The sequence below is a fragment of the Lynx rufus genome, unplaced genomic scaffold (genome assembly GCF_022079265.1).
Source record: "Lynx rufus isolate CCGP_SWC_20201006 ecotype Redwood Valley unplaced genomic scaffold, mLynRuf1.p SCAF_4, whole genome shotgun sequence".
NCBI lineage: Eukaryota > Metazoa > Chordata > Mammalia > Carnivora > Felidae > Lynx > Lynx rufus.
In genome coordinates this window covers 13511767-13530593 of record NW_025814856.1, presented here as the reverse complement: position 1 = coordinate 13530593, position 18827 = coordinate 13511767, and the positions used below count along the sequence as shown (strand labels likewise).

General features: G+C 56.6%; 1 protein-coding gene across 2 annotated transcripts; it reads left to right on the top strand.

Annotated features, from left to right (window-relative positions):
- Nucleotides 1-550: 550 nt before the first annotated feature.
- On the top strand, nt 551-18740 carry CERS1 (ceramide synthase 1). 2 transcript variants are annotated; one of them, XM_047094796.1, is made up of 7 exons: nt 551-799; nt 3135-3294; nt 8640-8820; nt 10498-10659; nt 11108-11255; nt 11504-11613; nt 18541-18740. In XM_047094796.1, exons 1-7 carry the CDS (start codon nt 551-553, stop codon nt 18581-18583), a joined length of 1053 nt encoding a protein of 350 aa, XP_046950752.1. In that variant the 3' UTR covers nt 18584-18740. The 2 variants fall into 2 exon arrangements, with proteins under 2 accessions (XP_046950752.1, XP_046950753.1); XM_047094797.1 differs by lacking the exon at nt 18541-18740 and having other exon boundaries at nt 10543-10659; nt 11504-11767.
- Nucleotides 18741-18827: the final 87 nt, after the last annotated feature.

Here is an 18827-nt window from a genome sequence, read left to right as displayed (position 1 = left end):
AATCCGAGGGAGGGACGGGACAGGGTCGGAGAAGCATGCTGGAGGGCCCTGGAAGGAGAATTATCGGCGAAGGGCGGGTGCTCACCGTGCCCCACGTCGCGGACACTGAATGGTGGGGTGGGGGGGCCCAGGGTGGGCACGGGGCACTACGGAGCGGGTACCGGGTCCAGAACCGGGGGGCGCCGGGCAGACTCCGTCCCCCGCTGCTCCGCGCCTCGCTTTCCTCCACTGGAAAATGGGCAGGAGCGCGGGCCCGTCTCCAGGACGCATCGCGTCAACGCCGGGTCTTATACGCCCTTGGTCGCCGCCGCCGCCGCCTCTGGGAGACAGAGCACCCTTGCGCCCTCAGGGTCTCGGACGCCGCGACAAGCCCCAAGTCCCCTCCGCCCGCGCCCCCTTCGGGGCGGAGCTTGTGCCGGCCCCGCCCCCCAGCCCCAGCGCTCCGGCCGGCGCGCCCCCGGCCCAGCTGCGGCGCGTGACGCGAGGCGCGCGGCTCCGGCGGCCACCGCGGGCGGGCGCAAGCGGCGGCGGCGGCCGACGAGCGGGCGACATGGCGGCAGCCGGGACGGCGGCGGGGACGGCGGGACCCGAGCCCATGCCGAGCTACGCGCAGCTGGTGCAGCGCGGCTGGGGCAGCGCGCTGGCGGCGGCGCGGGGCTGCGCGGACTGCGGCTGGGGGCTGGCGCGCCGCGGCCTGGCCGAGCACGCGCACCTGGCGCCGCCCGAGCTGCTGCTGCTGGCGCTCGGCGCGCTCGGCTGGACGGCGCTGCGCTCGGCGGCCACCGCGCGCCTCTTTCGGGTCAGTGCCACCGAGGGCCGGGACGTGGGGCCGCGGCCTGGGGGGGGGGGGGCGGGCTGTTATCGGGGGCCCGGGCCACGGACCCCGGGCCCTCGCGTGCCCCTTTCTGCCTCTACGGGCCGGGTCACTGGAACGTGGGGCGCCTGCGGCTGGAGGAGCTGGTCCCTTTAGGGCTGAGAGGGGTGGGGGTGGGGTGGATGCGGGGGTGTGGCCGAGCTGTAGGAACGCCGGGCCGTGGGGACCCCCACACGGATGGGGTGTTCCGGATGTAGGGGAACCAGGGCAGACTTAGATCCGTCAGTGCCGGACAAGGCGGCCCCGGGCGGTGGGAGAGCCCGGTCCGCCGCGCGCCCTTTTAGGAGGGCCGAACCCGGGATGGAGGAGCGGAGGACGCGGGCGAGGTGGGCTAAGTGCACTGGAGCCGCCTGCGCCTTGCGCCTCGGGGCCATGCGGAGCGCGCTCGGAACCGGAGCGGGGCCCGAGGTCCATGGGGCGGCGGAGCCGACTTGTCCGCTGCTACCGGGAAGAGGCCGGAGCTACCCGTTCGCTGCCTCGCGCATGTCTGGAGTCAGCGCCACCCTCCGACGTGGGGAGGCAAAGGCCTGGGCTCCCCGACCACGCCGGTGGTCGCAGTCTTGGGAGGTGGCACGGCCTGGGTCTCCAGGGCTGGACCGGGCTGCCTCCGAGGGGCTGCGTCCGAATTGCCCAGTTTCTAGCGAGTCTGAGGAGGCTACCGCTCCAGTTGGAGAGTGACCCTGTGGGTGACATTGGCGCCTGGCCTCCCTCCCATCCTTAGGGAGGGGTCGCTGCTAGGAGAGCTGCTGGGAAGGCATTTGGGCCCCTAGCTTGGCTGCGACTCCCCCATGGACCGACTGGGGACACCCCGCCCCAATCTGGCTGGAGGTGGCAGGGGGTGCAGGGACAGAGTGCTCGGCGCCAACAAAGGGGCCTTTCTCTACTGGCTGGGAAGAGGCTGGCTCTTGTTAAGTCAAGGATAGGGTGTTGTTTGGCCGCCACTGTCCCCACCACCGTCCCCGTATCACCCACATGGGGAAGAGACCCCAGCCACCACCCTGCTCCAGGGAGGGGAAAGCAGGCACATGTGCCCCTCCACAGGTCAGCCTTGGTCCATATCTGGCTTTGTTGCTCCCCCTATACTTTCCCAATTTCCAGCTGGGAAGTGGGAGATCCAGGAAGTTGAGGGTCAGAGCCCAGGCGGGGCATGTGGTTGGTCTAGGACAACCAGAGTGGAGCCACCTCCCTCCCGGAGGAGCAGGCTTGGCAATGAGGGGGGCTGGTGGCAAGATCGCAAACACCCTCCCTTTTGGAACCCCCGGAGCTACCGTCAGTCCAGGTGGGACGAGCGCAATTCCAGGCTCGCCCTTCCCAAGAAATGGGTGGAGGGGCTGCCCTCTCCTCCAAAGCTCATCTTCTTGGCAGCCGCCTGGTTGCCAGGGGTTACTGAAACTGGCTCCAGCTGTCTCCATGGCAACTGTTGGCGCTCCGGGCCCCCTCCAGCCTCTCCCGGAGGGAAGGGGGGGTGCTTGACCCAGCAGCCCTGGAGCGCCGCCCCCAGGGAGCTTGAGGCCCAGGCTCCTGGACTCCAGGGGATCTGTGCCCCCCTCCTCAATTTCTCCATGCCTCACCATTGCATGACCGCTCTTCCTTCGAGTCCTCCCTGGTGTCCCCCTAGGTCCCTGTGGCTCAGCTCGTGTCTTACCATCTCACTGAACATTCTTTCCTTGCCCTCTCCCCTTTCTCTCTCTGCCCCGTTTCCCCCTCCGTCCCTCCACATTTTCATGCTCTCCCCCAGCTACCCACCCCATCTTCCCCAACCCACTTCTCTCTAGTCTACCCCCAAATTCTGCCTCCGAGGTACCTCCCATAGGGATCACTTGGGCCTCCCACCTCCGTTCTGCCAGATGCCCCCATACTCACCTCCAGGCTCTCTTCACAGGTTTATCTCCACAGTCCCCTTCATATCTTCTCTTTAACCCCCCTCCTCCCTCCCTGTTATATCCCCAGCGCCCTCTGTGACCCCCAACTCCCCTGGGCTGACCTCATTGGTCTCCCTTGTCTTATACTCACATGTCCCCCTCCTTGCCATCAGGGCTTTCCCTCAGGTCTTCCCTCACCCCCCTCCCCACACTGCACCGGACAGCTGGGCACTAAGTTTAGCCCTTGGCTGGCACACGTGGGCTCTGGTTACGCTCCAGGCGACTGTGGGTACTGGGCCCGGCCCTCCCCAACACCACCCAGCCTGGAGGGCCCCCGAGCCTGGGTTTCCTGGCCCTGGGCCCCTCGCGCTGATGGCCACCCACCTTCTCACCCGTAGCCCCTGGCCAAGCGGTGTCGCCTCCAGCCTAGAGATGCCGCCAAGATGCCTGAGAGCGCCTGGAAGTTTCTCTTCTACCTGGGTGCCTGGAGCTACAGCGCCTACCTGCTCTTCGGCACCGACTACCCCTTCTTTCACGACCCACCCTCTGTGTTCTACGGTAGGGGCCTTGCCAGATGGAGCAGGGTCGGGGAGGGTTCTGCTCTGCACATGGAGAGGGGTACGTGGGGGAGCCAGACACTCATCACACGTCTCATGCTGGATATCTTCCCCAAGACAAGGCCCCAAGGTAGCCCCAAGACAAGGGTGATCAAAGGGCTTTGGAGACAGGAAAATGCCCTCTTTAGACACTGGTCCTATTAGGGCTCAGGGAGGCACAATGAATGAGGTGAGCCCTTGTGTGGGCCCTGGTGGGCATTCCTGGAACAGCATGTGCAAAGGCCCTGGGGCATGCGTGGGCTTGGTGCATGAGGACAAGAGGAACATAGGAGGAGTTTGAGTTTTCTCCCAAATGAGATGGGTTTGTGAATCATAAAAAGCTTCTGGCTACCATGTGGAGGCAGGAGAGTCTTGGATAAGGAAGAAAGTGGCCCAGTGGGCCTTACGTGGCTTATGTGGCTTTGACCAGCTTGGCAGAGAGACAACGATGGTGTGAAATGGCTGCATCCGTTGATTGGGTCAGATATAAGGGTTGTCAAGGCCTGAGCTTGGTGGGACAGGCAGGAAGGTGACGGCAGTGTCCTTTATTGTCAACAGGCAGCCTGTTACAGAAAACTCTGTGACGGGGCTGTCAGGATTTCTCTATTCCTGTGCTGACCACCCAGGCTGTGTACCAGGGACACACATGGACATGTTTCTTGCCATGTGACATAAACAGTTTCAGAAGGCTCCTGGTGGCACCAAGCCCCACGCTCCCATCAGAGGGCTGGGCACAGAGCTGCTGTGTTTCGGTGTCCTGGTGACAAGCCTGTCTTGGTGGGACCATGTCACCCACGTGGCCATTCTTATAAATCCCTAGAGGGCAGGTTTTAGCCGTCATTCAATTTTCCTCTATGTGAATGAACCACAATGGAACTGTCTCAGTTTCAGGCATGGAGTTTTTTCTGGCTTTTTCTTACAAATTATGCTGTGATTGGGGCGCCTGGGTGGCGCAGTCGGTTAAGCGTCCGACTTCAGCCAGGTCACGATCTCGCGGTCCGTGAGTTCGAGCCCCGCGTCAGGCTCTGGGCTGATGGCTCGGAGCCTGGAGCCTGTTTCCGATTCTGTGTTTCCCTCTCTCTCTGCCCCTCCCCCGTTCATGCTCTGTCTCTCTCTGTCCCAAAAAATAAATAAACATTGAAAAAAAAAATTAAAAAAAAAAAAAAACAAATTATGCTGTGATCACATGCTCGCAGGTTAGCTGCTTATTTGCATGTGCGTTTAGCGGGCGCCTACTGTGTACCGGGCACTGTGCTGGCACGGCTGTGAGCACAAAAGCTCCCAGCCTTGATGTCTTGTGGTGCCAGTGAAATGCGAAATCTGTGAACAGCCTGATGAGAAAACTTGGGGGAAAGGGGGGGGGGGGGAGGGAGAATTTTCTACAGGGATGAGGACGGCCTCACCAAAAGTGACTTTTGAATGGGGACCTGGAGGTGCCTAGAGCAGATCAGAACTGCACTGGCCACTGCGGGATGGGCACACTCCTGACAGATCAGAGCAACGAGGAGCCTCCCAAGACAGGGGGTACTTCCCGGAGGGAGCAGAGGGGGGGTTTTGACAGGCCCAGATGAGCAGGGGAATGAGGGCAGGAGCCAGGGCACAGAGGGGCTCTGCCCAGAATGAGAGAGAAGTGGCTGGTTTGAGAAATGGTTTGAAGGTGGAACTGGTAGGATTCTTTGCCAAGCCCGAGGCTGGGGTGAGCGAGGAGAGTGGGGAGGACTCCAGGGGCTGGGATCTGGAGCGGAGGTTGGGGGCGGGGGAGGGAGGCGGGGGGGGGGGGGGTTCAGGGAGAGGAGGAGCTGGGTTTGGGACACCCAGGAACTGCTCCCAGAGGCCAGAGAGGGGGAATGTGGTGGGGGTGACTCCAGAGCAGCAGGTGGATGTGGACGTGGAGAGCAGGCTGGCAGTCCGTGAACGGAGCCCGGCCCCCGAGGGCGCGGAGGTGTGGATGATGAATCGTATTTGTGCCCCACCCCCCCACCACCCTGCCTCAGATCTAGAGCTTGAAGCTGGAGGGGGACGCTCACCCATGGTGAAAGTCCTGCCAGCGTGATAGGTGGAAAACTCGGTGTCCTGTTTCCACAGTGAGCTCTGTGCATTGAGGCGCCTCCACGTTCCTTCCTTCTTTTTTTTTTTTTGCATGTTTATTTATTTATTTTGAGAGACAGAGAGGGAGAGCATGAGTGGGGGAGGGGCAGAAAGCGAGACGGAGAGAGAATCCCAAGCAGGCTCCACGCTGTCGAGCACAGAGCCCGGCACGGGGCTCGATCTCACGAACCTTGAGATCACGACCCTGAGCCGAAATCAAGAGTCAGATGCTTAACTGACTGAGCCATCCAGACGCCCCGACATCCCTTCCTTCTCAAGAGGGACAGAAGCACCCGGCGGCTGTGTGTGTCGGGGGGCCTCCGCTGCCTGCAGCATTCCCACGTGGCCGAGGACAGAACTCGGAGGGAGGGCCCTGCCACAAGTGTGGGTTTTGCTGTCAAGCTCTGGGGAGCCCCCAGACCTGGCAAAGTGGTGGGAGGAGATCTAATCCATTGATGGGGGAGGGGTGGCTGCATTTTTTGTTATTAGGTAAAATACACGTGACATAAAATTAGCTAAAATTCGCCCGTCACAAGTAATGCACGAGTCCACTTATACAGGGTCCTGGAGTCGCCAGATTCACAAAGACAGGAAGTGGACCGGTGGGTGCCAGGGCTGGGGGAGGGGACGGGGAGCGGGTGTTCAGTGGGGACAGTTTCAGTTTTCCAAGATGAAAAGAGTTCTGGGGATTGGCTGGAGTTTTATAACATGAAAGGAGTTCACACATAACAGTGTGAACATATGAATGCTACTGAACTTAAAAATGGCTCAGATGGCGATGCTTATGTTGCCTATGTTTTATCATAGTTTAAACAAATTCACCATTTGGGGGCGCCCAGGTTTGTGGGTTTGAGCCCTACATCGGGACCTCTGCTGTCAGCACAGAGCCTGCTTCGGATCTTCTGTCCCCCTCTCTCTGCCCCTCCCCTGCTTGCGTGTGCGCTCTCTCTCTCTCTCTCTCTCTCTCTCAAAGATAAACATTTAAAAAAATACAATTTAAAAAGTCACCATTTAAAAAAAAATTTTTTGGGGGAGGGCGCCTGGGTGGCGCAGTCGGTTGAGCGGCCGACTTCGGCTCAGGTCACGATCTCGCGGTCCGGGAGTTCGAGCCCCGCGTCGGGCTCTGTGCTGACGGCTCGGAGCCTGGAGCCTGTTTCCGATTCTGTGTCTCCCTTTCTCTCTGCCCCTCCCCCGTTCATGCTCTGTCTCTCTCTGTCCCAAAAATAAATAAAAACGTTAAAAAAAAATTTAAAAAAAAAAATTTTTTTTATTTTTTTTTATTAAAAAAAAATTTTTTTTTCAACGTTTATAAATAAAAACGTTAAAAAAAAATTAAAAAAAATTTTTTTTCAACGTTTATAAATAAAAACGTTAAAAAAAATTTAAAAAAAATTTTTTTTTATTTTTTTTTTATTAAAAAAAAATTTTTTTTCAACGTTTATAAATAAAAACGTTAAAAAAAATTTAAAAAAAAATTTTTTTTTATTTTTTTTTTATTAAAAAAAAATTTTTTTTTCAACGTTTATTTATTTTTGGGACAGAGAGAGACAGAGCATGAACGGGGGAGGGGCAGAGAGAAAGGGAGACACAGAATCGGAAACAGGCTCCAGGCTCCGAGCCGTCAGCACAGAGCCCGACGCGGGGCTCGAACTCCCGGACCGCGAGATGGTGACCTGAGCCAAAGTCGGCCGCTCAACCGACTGCGCCACCCAGGCGCCCCCAAAAATTCACCATTTTAAAGTGAACAGTTCAGAGGCATTTAGTGCATTCCCAATCTTGCGCCACCATCACCTCTGTCTAGTTCCAGAACATTTCCATCACGCTAAAAGGAGACCCTGTCCCCATGAGCAGCACTGCCTCCCCGGCCCCTGGCACCCCCGCATCTGCTTTCTGTCTCTACGGAGTCTCCTGTTGTGGACATTTCATACACATGGAATTGTGCGTCACGTGACCTCTTGTGTCTGGCTTCTTTCACTCCGCCTCTTGTTTTTGACGTTCATCCACACGGTCGTGTGTGCCAGCGCATCGCTCCTTCCTAGAAACGGCTGAGTGATGTTCCGTCGTGTGGCCAGACCACGTTTTGCTCACCCCCTCACTAGTTGACGGACACTCTGGGTTGCTTCCACCTTTTGGGGATTGTGAACAGTGCTGCTGTGGATGCGCGTGTACACGGAGCCCTGGTTTTAGTTCCCTTGAGTACAAACCAGGAGTGGACTGGCTGGATGACGGAGCTTGTGTGTTCACGGCTGTTGAAGCCGCTATGGGGAGTGGACAGTCGGGAACAGGCTCTGGAAGGTCAGGGGGAGCTGGGGCGGAGCCGGGCGGGAGGCAGCGGTGCCTGGCCCAGGGTCAGGGTGGCGAGGGCAGAGGAAGTGAGCAGAGGTATGGATGGAAGGGGGCCCTGGATGGGGGTCCAAGTGGATCCCGGGTGCATAAGGGGTCAAGGCACAGACGAAGAATTGTCACTGAGGCGAGGGCACTGAGTATTTTTAGGGGACGGCCAGGCTTCAGGGGAACATGAGGGTCTGGTTCCAGGTCTCTGAGGCTGGGGGACAGGAGGCCCCGGGTGGAGCTCAAGGAGGCCGTTTTAGGGAGTGGCCAGAGAACAAGACACAATCCAGAGAAGTCCAGGTCAACGCAGACAGAGCCCTCTTGGGGAGGAAGCAGAGGTGATGGGGAGAGCTGAGGGGTCAGTGTCACCGGGAGGGTGTGAAGCCTGCATATGGGTGGGCACAGGTGCCAAGAGGAATGGGGGTGGCTGCAGGAGCCGGTGAAGGGGAGTCACAACCCACCTGGTGGGACAGTCCGTACTCATGGCGTTGGCAGGTCCGATTTCTGCCTCAGCCGTCCCGCCCAGCATGGCGAGGCAGGGGGCAGCCTCCATCCAGCTGGGATTGGAGAGCCCAGGCCAGGGGCATCGGGGCTGGCTCAGGAGAGCCCGATGAGTAAGAGAAGACAGGAAGGGGGGCCAAGCCAGAGTTGGAAATCCTGCAAGGGACAGATTTCAGGGGTAGGAGCACCTTTTTCTATAAATCTAGAGCTGTTCCGAAAAGTAACAGCTATTCGTAAAAAATAACGGGTAGAGAAGGAGAACAGGAAACCGGCGACCAGGACACCTGCAGAAACGGGTGGCATGCCCTGGCTTGTGGAGGACGCACCCCAGTTGAGGGGTCCTGGAGGCCCTGTAGGTCCCTGCCAACACAGTCCTGCTATCCCCAGACTGGACGTCGGGCATGGCGGTACCACGGGACATCGCAGCCGCCTACCTGCTGCAGGGAAGCTTTTACGGCCATTCCATCTATGCCACGCTGTACATGGACGCCTGGCGCAAGGACTCAGTGGTCATGCTCGTCCACCACGTGGTCACCCTGGTCCTCATCGTCTCCTCCTATGCCTTCCGGTGAGTCCAGGAGCAGGCAGGAGGGCACAGGGCACAGCATGAGCACAGAGAGGAGGCTGGCATGGGGCACAGGCTAATGACTGTAGGGGAAGGGGGGCCGCGGGGGGAGGGGTGGTTATGAAGAGAGATTCCAGAGGGACGGGGTATATCAAGTGCAGAGAACCCCCGCTCTGCTCATCCCCCCATCCATCCCCCTCCAACCCCGCGGCAGCCTTGGCCGGGTCACGTAGCAAGTGTTTCCTGGCCGCCTGCCATGCACGGGTGCGCGTGGTGCAGCTATGAACCCGAGAGACCGACCCTGGCATTCTAGAGCCACTGCAGCCAGCACATGTGGCCCCTGAGTGCTTCAGATGTAGCCTATCCGTACTTCAACACGCATAGGTGTAAAATCCCACGCAATTTCAAAGGCAAAGGAGAGTGAATATACGTGGCCAATGCTTTTGCTGTATCAACCGCGTGTTAAGATAACAATATTTTGGATGTACTGGGTTCATTAGCATATAGCATTAAAATTAATTTTTATCTCTTCTTCTTTACTGGTATGTGTGGTTTGTTTTTTGTTTTGTTTTGTTTTTGTTTTTGTTTTTTTTTAATGTGGCTGCTACAGAATGTCAAATAACAGACGGTTCATGTCCTGTTCCTATTGGACTAGCTGATCTAGCTACACTCTCCAGTACGGCAGCTGCTGGCCACTCGGGCCTATTTCAACTTTAATTACACTGAAGTAAAGTTGTATATTCTGTTCAGCCACACCAGCCACATTTCCGCTGCTCGGTGGTCACATGTGGCTGATGGCTCTCGTATTAGACAAGGCAGGTTCAGAACATGCCTATCATTTTAGAAAATTCTATCAGCACTGCTGTAGAGTAGAATCCGATGATAAAACCCAAGCAAACAAATGAGAAAAGAACTCAAGAGTTTGTTTAAAAGTGATACCTGTGAAGAAAAATCAAGTCCGGAGATCAGGGCCACAGGGGTGGTGAGGTGCAGATAGGTGGCTGGGTGACAGGTGAGCCAAGACTGAAGGGAGGTGAAGGAAGGCTCCACGAACACCGGGGAGGTACACGTTAGGGGATGGTGACAGCATGTGCAAAGGGCCTGCGGCACATGAGCTGTCAAGAGGGCAGAGTGAAAGAGCCCAAGCCACACCAGGCTGAATTCAGGCCCAGTGGCCCAAGCAGCTGTAAGGTGGAATGCTGCGGGGGGATAGTGGGACTGCCTTCAGGCTCCTTCAGAGCCTAGTGCCGACTTGGCCTTTCCTGGGCGAGTCTGCAGCTTGCAGCAGTGTTCAGGTTAAACAAACAAAAAACCTAGGAGTGTTAGCATGGCAGTGATGTTTAAGGTGAGGGAAAAACTTGTGGGGGATCTGGATACAAAATGGCCCAGGCCACTGAGGGTCAGGGGTCCCAGAGATGAGGAGGGACAGACAACTTCCAGGGAGGCTCTTAGGTCACCTGGGGACAGTGAGACAGGGAGGGTGCAGATGGGGCTGCGGAGGGGCAGGTACAGCTTGGGTGCTGCCACTGACCTGGCCAGTGGCAGGAATGGGCAAGTCACGTGGGCCAGAGAGGACAGCTTCGAAGGGGCCTACAGGAAGCTTGGGGTGCAGCCTTGCTGCGGGTCAAGGGTCCCCAGTGTAACCCGCTCTCCCCTGTCCCACTCCCCCCCCCCCCCCAGGTACCACAATGTGGGCATCCTCGTGCTCTTCCTGCATGACATTAGCGACGTGCAGCTGGAATTTACCAAGCTCAATGTCTACTTCAAGTCTCGCGGAGGCTCCCACCACAGGCTCCACGCCCTGGCCTCCGACCTGGGCTGCCTCAGCTTCTGCCTCAGCTGGTGAGTTGGGGGGGGGGCAGGGAAGGAGGCGGAGCTGGTGGAAGGGGCGGGGCACTCAGGGGAGGAGGTGGGGCTGGCGAGAAGGGGCGGGGCACTCAGGGGAGGAGGTGGGGCTGGCGAGAAGGGGCGGGGCACTCAGGGGAGGAGGTGGGGCTTGTGGGAAGGGGTGAGGCCAAGCGGGGAAGGAGGTGGGGCTGGTGAGGTGGGCAGGGCCTCCCGGATGGGAGAGCCACGGAGGGGGTGCTGGGGGGGGGGGACGGAAGCAGGGCAGAATCAGGATTGGGCCGGAAAGGACAGAGCAGGAATGGAGACGGAAGGGCAGGGGTGGGCGAGGAGACAGGGGTGGGTAGGGAGGTGGATGAGTCCAGATGGGACAGCACAGGGGCCGAGTGGGGCAACCCTCCCCCTCTCCCAGACAGCTTCCCCCACCCACCCCTCCCCGCTGCAGGTTCTGGTTCCGCCTCTACTGGTTCCCGCTCAAGGTTCTGTACGCCACGTGTCACTGCAGCCTGCGCTCAGTGCCTGACATCCCCTTCTACTTCTTCTTCAATGCGCTCCTTCTGTTGCTCACCCTCATGAACCTCTACTGGTTCCTGGTGAGTCGGAGCCCCCAGCTCCTTGTCCACCGGCTGCTCCTCAGTTGGTTGCCCTGTCCTGGTCCCCCGGCCCCAAGCAGTGGTCCGGGCACAGGCCGTTCTCGGGCACACCCGGGGCGGGGCATATTCGGCAGCAGGAACGGCGGCGCGTGCGCTGGGCTGGTGGCCCCGGAGCGCGCGGCCTCTAGGAGGGCAGCAGGATCAGGGCAGAAGTGGCTTTTTCTCACCGGTGCCTCCCCCTCCCACAGTACATCGTGGCCTTTGCTGCCAAGGTGCTGACGGGCCAGGTACGCGAACTGAAGGACGTCCGGGAATACGACGCGGCAGAGGCCCAGAGCCCCAAGGCCAGCAAAGCTGAGTGAGTGTGGAGGGGCCGCCGCCCCAGTTCATTCCTTTAGCCACGTCTGTCCGGCCCCGCGCTCTGTGGGCCGGCCCCGGAGACAAGGCAGCGGATGATGTCGCCACGCCACGGACGCTGCACCCAAAAGAGCCTGCATCCAAAAGAGACTGTAATAAAGGCATGGATGATGTAGCAACAGAGTTAGATGCTGCAAGGACAGACAGGAAGTGCGTAGACAGGTGTGGGGGTGGGGGCGGACTGGCGAAAGGCAAGAATCGGGGTAGGAGCGGTGAGGCCAAGCTGAGGAGCTGGTCCAGTGGGTGAGCAACCATTAGCCAGGCCAGAGAGTGACCTCTAAGCAGGTGGCAGTGGAGGTGGGGATGCGGGGGGTGCCATGGTGGCCCAGAGAGCCCCCACTCTGTCCATGTTGACTCTTCCCGGCCTTGAGGTCCAGCAGGGCAGCCCAGTGGTCAGCCAAGCAGGAGGTAAGGCTGGGGGCTCAGGCCCTAGGAGTCCTAGGGAAGGAGGAAAAAGGGGGGTCCTCATCAAGCATCATGGAGGTAGGCCCCCAGGACTCACCAGCCCCAGGTTGTAAGCCAGATGGTGTTCAAAGCCCCTAGCCTGGAGGGGCCCCAGGAGTGAATGGAGGCAGGTTTGGGTGGCCAGCAGAGTCTAGGGTGCACGGCGCCCCGGAGACAACACGAGAAGGGTTTGAGCAGCAGCGAGGTCGGAGGCTCCCGACGACTCACAAGGCACTGAGCCAGTGGCCCCTGTGACTTGGCTGCTGGAGGCCTCATCAGTGAACGACCTGGGAAAGGTGGTTTCAGGGAAGCAGTGGGCTCAGAGCTCGATGAGATAGGTCAGAACGGGCAGTGAGGAGGGTGAGAGAAGCAGAGATTTAAAACATCTCCTTGGAGTTCAGAGGCAGGGGAGCAGAGAACTGGAGGATTAGCAGAGCGGAGAGCTGAATCAGAGGAGGGCTCTGTGGCTGGTTCACATGAATAAAAGCACTTTGCACCCTCAAAGCAGGAGACTACAAGTGGGGGCTGCTAAGGCCAAAAAGCTGGCACCCAGGGCAGAGAGGGACCAGACAGGTGAGCAGGGGTCACAGACATGAGAGGCTGGGCAGCAGGTGCGGTCTCCCCAGCTGGGTTGTGTGTGGGCCTGTTGGCCAAGGTGACTGATCATCACGAGGCCGTCACTGTCATCGGGGCATGTGGGCACAGGGGCCATAGTGGGAGGAGGAGAGTGATCAGATCCCAACTGTGCTGTTTTAGGCGAAACAAATAAAAAGAAACAAAGACAATCCAAGACTTCAGGGCTGTGTGCACTGGCAGAGGGGGATTAAGAGTCTAGTTGGGGGATGTTAGATCGTCCGATGTCCAGGGAACATGAATTGGCCATTCCATAAAGACTTCAGTGAGGTCTCGCCAAAGAGTCTGACCAACCCTCAGAGGCTTCCAGAAAAAGCAACGGCTAAAGAGAACTCCAGGGGTGGGAGAGGGGAGCACCTGCTTGGCCAAAACTAAAAACCCGAAAGATCTTCCTGCTGTAAACTAGTGAACTCCTGGTGGAGATGTCCTTGCAATGCAGAGCCCAAGGCAAAGAGCAGGCCAGGCCACCCAGCCCTGCTCAGTGCTGCCCCCTCCTCTGTCTGCCCTGAGAATGCCCAGCCAGAATGTGCGTTGAGGAGCTGGCACCTGGCCAGCATTTCCAGTAGGATCAAAGTACAAACTCCGTGCACAAATGGCAGGGCATACCAGGGAACACGCTGCCACGATCGACCCCATGGGCATCACCAGCAGAAGAACCAAGTTCCCCAAGGTTGGCTAGAGTTAGCTCAGTTGGGTATAAAATGGAATGGGATAAAAAGCAAGGAGCGTGTGGAACGTGCTACAGAAAAGTGGTCAGGACGCCTCCAAACCATCAGGTCATAGAAAACAAGGACGCTGAGGAACCGTCCCAGGTCAGAGGAGACTAAGAAGACACGGTGACTGAATGCAGTGTGGGATCATGGACCAGAAAAAGGACATCCGTGGAAAAACTGGCAAAATCCAAATAAGGCCTACACTTAGTTCACAGCACTGTCCCAGCCTTGGTTTCCTAGTGTGACAAATACACTGTGGAGGTGTAAGATGGTAACATTGAGGGAGGCTGGGTGAGGGCTACACCCGAGCTCCCTGTACTGTCTTTGCAACATCTCTGCCAATCTACAATTATCCGAAAATAAAAATCTTACTAAGAAAAACAAAAGGCGTGAAAAACCATCACAAATGACGTTGGATGTCATTTTACGTTGCCGGGGCCCTCGTAACAAAGTACCACACGTTGGGAGAGCTTTAAAACAACAGAAATTTATCCCTCACGGTTCTGGACACCAGAAGTCTAAAATTGCCAGCAGGGCCGTGCTCCCTCTGACGTCTCTAGCAGAGGATCCTTCCTTGTCTCTTCCAGCTTCTGGGGACTCCAGGTGTTTCTCCGCATCACCCCAATCTCCATTTTCTGTCTTCGCATGACCTTCTCCCCTCTGGCTCTTCTCTCTTGTAAGGACACTTGTCCTTGGATTTAGGGCCCACCCTAAAGCCAGGGTGAGGTCATCCCAGATCCCTTCACTTACACCTGCAGAGACCTTCTTTCCCAAATAAAGTCACATTCACAGGTGCCAGAGATTAGGATGTGGACGTACCTTTTTGGGGACCACTCCTCGCCCTGCTGTGCATGTTAAGACTCGTACAATTAGATACAGCTGAAGAGAGAATCGCTAACTGAAAAGCTGTGAACAAGTGGCCCAGAAGACAGTGAAAACAGTTGGAAAATATGACAGCTAGAAATTCTAAGAATCGCCTGGGCTAGCTGAGTTCTCACAGGAGAACAGAGAGAGACCGTATGAGAAGATGTAACGTGGAGCATTTTCCAGATGTAAAGATGTAAATCATAAAGAGGACGAGTAAAAAGACATCCAGGCCCCAAACACACCACGGTGAAAAATGCAGAACAGCCCCAGAAAAGATGGCCAATGAACCGTAACACTAACAGCAGTGAGGGACGCTGGACGACCGTGGAGAAAACTAGCATGTCAAGTCCTGAAGCAACTGGGAATTTCACACGAATTTTTTTTTTTTTTTTTGAGAGAGAGAGAGAGAGAGCACGCGCACACTCATGAGTGGGGGAGGGGCAGAAGGAGAGGGAGAATCTCAAGCAGGCTCCGCCCTGTCAGTGCAGAGCCCAACGTGGGGCTCGATCCCACGAACCATGAGATGATAACCTGGACCGACATCAAGAGTCGGGCGCTTAACTGACTGAGCCACCCAGGTGCCCCCTTCATACACAATTTTGACAGCATTTGCTCGAGGACGCCTGGCTGGCTCAGCCAGTGGAGCACAAGACTCTTGACCTCAGGGTCATGAGTTTGAGCCCTTCGTTGAATATAGAGTTTACTTTTTTTTTTAATTTTTTTTTCAACGTTTATTTATTTTTTGGGACAGAGAGAGACAGAGCATGAATGGGGGAGGGGCAGAGAGAGAGGGAGACACAGAATCGGAAACAGGCTCCAGGCTCTGAGCCATCAGCCCAGAGCCCGACGCGGGGCTCGAACTCCCGGACCGCGAGATCGTGACCTGGCTGAAGTCGGACGCTTAACCGACTGCGCCACCCAGGCGCCCCTAGAGTTTACTTTTAAAAATGAATAAAATCTTTAAAAACAATTACTCCAGAGATAGGACACCCACAAGAACGAAACCTATGAAAATGTACCGTCCATAGGTCTCGATGGGTATATTTCAGAAAACAGAAACACTATCCCAAGAGGCAGATCAGCAGATGAAATGATACATACCTGGGTGAAAGAGTTTAAATGCCTAATTTGATATTTAAAGAGAGTGAGGGGCGCCTGGGTGGCTCAGTCGGTTGAGCAACGGACTTCGGCTCAGGTCATGATCTCATGGTTTGTGAGTTCGAGCCCCACATCGGGCTCTGTGCTGACAGCTCAGAGCCTGGAGCCTGCTTCCCATTCTGTGTCTCCCTTGCTCTCTGCCCCTCCCCCACTCATGCTGTGTGTCTGTCTCAGAAATAAATAAATGTAAAAAAAAAAAAATTAAAAAAAAAAGAAAGAGAGACCTGATGTAGTAAATATCAAAATGGGGTTGGGGCCTTTGCACTTGGCAGGAGGGTGGGGTTTACCGTTAGCAGATAGTACATACTTCTGTTAATGCTATTGGGGCATAGAGGGCAGCCCAGGGGAAAAAAAAAAACAAAAAACAGGTACAACAAAATGCAAAAAAGAAGGTTAGTGAAAGCAGGATAAGTAATGCAAAAGAAGAGGGTAGAATCCCAAATATCACGCATCCAAATACGCATGCGCATGAAATAATCATAATGGTTGCAAGACTTTTTTTTTCCTTCAATATCCACCCCTGTACTGGTTAAAAGACTTCAAGTCCAGAGTACGTGAAAGTTGCGAGTAAAAGGATGGGACAAGAAATTCAGGTGGCATTCTTGATCTGGAACGTTCCACAGTGTACAACCCAGAATCTACACTTGAGGGGACTGAGGGAAGTGGTCTGGGCTCACAAGCCTCCCAGAAGCAGGGTGAACAGATGTCCTTTTGAAGCACAGGGCATTTCTCACAACTGACCAAACCCAGCCCCCCGGGGAAATCTCAAGCACTCAGAACCAGGATCCTGCAGGCTTCATAGACAAAAATGCAGTGAGGTTTGAGAACAGCAAGGAATGACGACGGGGACCACTTTTAATTCGGGAGCTGCAAAAACAAAACGTGCCAGCGAGGTAGCACCACCCCCTTCCTCACTGTGCTCGGCCTCATTCTCTCTCTCTTCTCACCCCTTCTCCCTCCCAGAACCCCTGGTCATCTGGCAGACCACCATCGGGGACTTACACAGCTCAAGTGCCCCCCACCCGGCCCCTCAGTCTGAAGCCCCCATCATCGCCTCAGGCTCCGCCCAGATCAGCAGCCATCGGGGGCCCTCCTCACCCCACACTCGCTCCGCTGACCTGCCCCACGGTACCCACCACCATTTCCCTGCTGGCCTTCCCCCCCCTCCCAGGCCCCTTTCATTTCATTCACCCCAACTTCCAAGTTTCTCTCCCAGCTCATGGTGCTCCTCTGTGCACCAATCTCCGTCTCCAGGTCTGCTTGACATCCCTAGCATCTTTGAAAACATCCGGAACCAGCCCCCATTCCCACCCCAAACATCCTCTCTGTAATAGTTTTTCCGTTGCGGTTGAAGGAAACTCAGGGTGAAGACCTGGCCAAGCCCTAGGGAGTTCCCTCACTCCCTCTCTTCCTTACCTCTGAGGAAACATCCAGAATCCACCCGAGACGCTGCCTGCCCTCATTCATCACCCTCCAGCTTCCACCCTTGTTCTGATTCTTTTTTCCCCATAGTGGTGCAATGAACCTGAAAAGCATAAATCTGACATCATAGAGAAGCCACACATCCCCCCCCAAAATACTGACACTAGTTTTGAGGGGGAGGGGTGCTTAGAAGCTTGTACAGAAAAATAGACCAGCATCATTGGGAAAGTTCTGATAAAAAGGCACGTGTCAGGGTACCCATCCTTGAAGGTATTAAACATAATATATAGAAACCGAAACAGAGCTGAGTCCGTAAATAGAATAGACTCTAGTCCTAAAGATCACTGGGAGGCAGGAGCTGTCAGAATACTTGGTGACCATCTGGAGAAGAGCAAACCTTCGTGGGATCTCGAATCAGCCCGAGGGCAAACTCCCCACGGATCAGATATCGTGGCCAAGCAGAGGCTGTGAAATGAAACCAGAGCCCGAAAGGGAGATCGTGTCGTCTAGCAGTTGAACTACGAGAACAGTCCAGAAGCTGGGAACCCCACCTCTGCTCTGCTCAGGGAGCCAGCAGGCAAAGCCAGAAGAGCAAGGGCAGATGGGAGGCCCACATAGGGCTCATCTATAAACTCACAGATCAAGGGCCCCTGCCGGTTGCAGAGAGAGAAAGAGAGAGAGCCAACCACGGGAAAGGGGGCAGGGGGATGGGATGCGTGCTCCCAGGAAGGGAATCCAGTGGGTCTAGCCCAAGGGAAGAATGGATCGAAGTGACTGAGTTCATGTCCAGTGTAGATCCTTACATGAAAGGGTCTCTGAGCTAGATTGCTCTGCAAAGTGAGGGGATGGCGATACCCCTGTAGGCTATTATCTGTGAGACACCAGCAAGACGTGTAAAGCACTACACAGAAACAAGACCCCGAGGCCGAGTCGCAGGAGTGGCTCAGGCACACTGCGAGTTTTCTATTCTTTCTGATGTCTGGATCGTGAGAATATATTACCAGCTCAAGAAACTTGATACATTTGTATGTAAACCAGAAGGTGGAATCCACTTCTGCGGAGACAGACCATGTGCAAAGACAGGAAGGGCTCGCCTAAGTGGGAAAAGGAATAGGCAATACCATGACCATTAAGCCACAGTAAGATGCGGTTTCCGCACCAGCAGGCACTGGCAAAGGCACCAAGGAGCAGGGGCAGAAACCCTTGTTGAATCTGGTAAGATGGTCGTGGGCAGACCCCCCAGTGCCCAGGTCCCCTCCCAGTCGGAACCCCAGAGACCTGCCACTGATACAGGCAGGGGAAATGGAATTTACAGAGAGCAGTGGGGCACATGGGAGCGATTTCAGCGTTGCGTTTTTGGAAAATTAAGGTGCAGAAGACGGAAGTCAGGCGGAGGGCTTTTACTTTCCAGCGGCCGGGCTGTGGATGGCTCAGGAGGGAGGAGAGAGGAGGGTTTACGCCATGCCCAGTGGGCGGAAGGCAAGGTCTTCTGGCCCTGTGGGAAGGGAAGAAGGACCCAGGTGAGCCCCCGCCGGGTAGGAAAAAGAGAAGTGGAGGGCAAGGCAGTCGGGACAGGGCAGTATGTGGGGCATGGGGCCCGGGGCTAACCGCGGCCCGGTTCTGGCCTCTAGGAAGCCGCTGAGGAATGGCCTGGTGAGAGACAAGCGCTTCTGAACTCCTCGACCGCCTTCGCATCCCTTAGGACCCAGCCCCGCCCGACCACGCGCCCCCCTCCAGGGACCGACTACGCCCCTCCCTCGGGACTCTGGCTCCGTCCAGCTCCGCCCCACCTGGGCCCTGGCCACTGCCCGTCACCTCCCCCTGGACCCCTGCCCGGCACCCCCGAGACCCCGCCCCCGGGGTCTACCTTCGTCGGGCTTCAGAACCGCGGCCACGTCCCCCGGGACCCTGACCCCGC

What these genes read in the sequence shown, in the direction of transcription:
- CERS1 (XM_047094796.1), top strand. Translation starts at nt 551, where the DNA reads ATGGCGGCAGCCGGGACGGCGGCGGGGACGGCGGGACCCGAGCCCATG. An exon ending in GTCTCCTCCTATGCCTTCCG is followed by an intron (nt 8,821 to 10,497) that starts GTGAGTCCAGGA and finishes CCCCCCCCCCAG; the next exon opens with GTACCACAATGTGGGCATCC. An exon ending in CCCAAGGCCAGCAAAGCTGA is followed by an intron (nt 11,614 to 18,540) that starts GTGAGTGTGGAG and finishes TCTGGCCTCTAG; the next exon opens with GAAGCCGCTGAGGAATGGCC.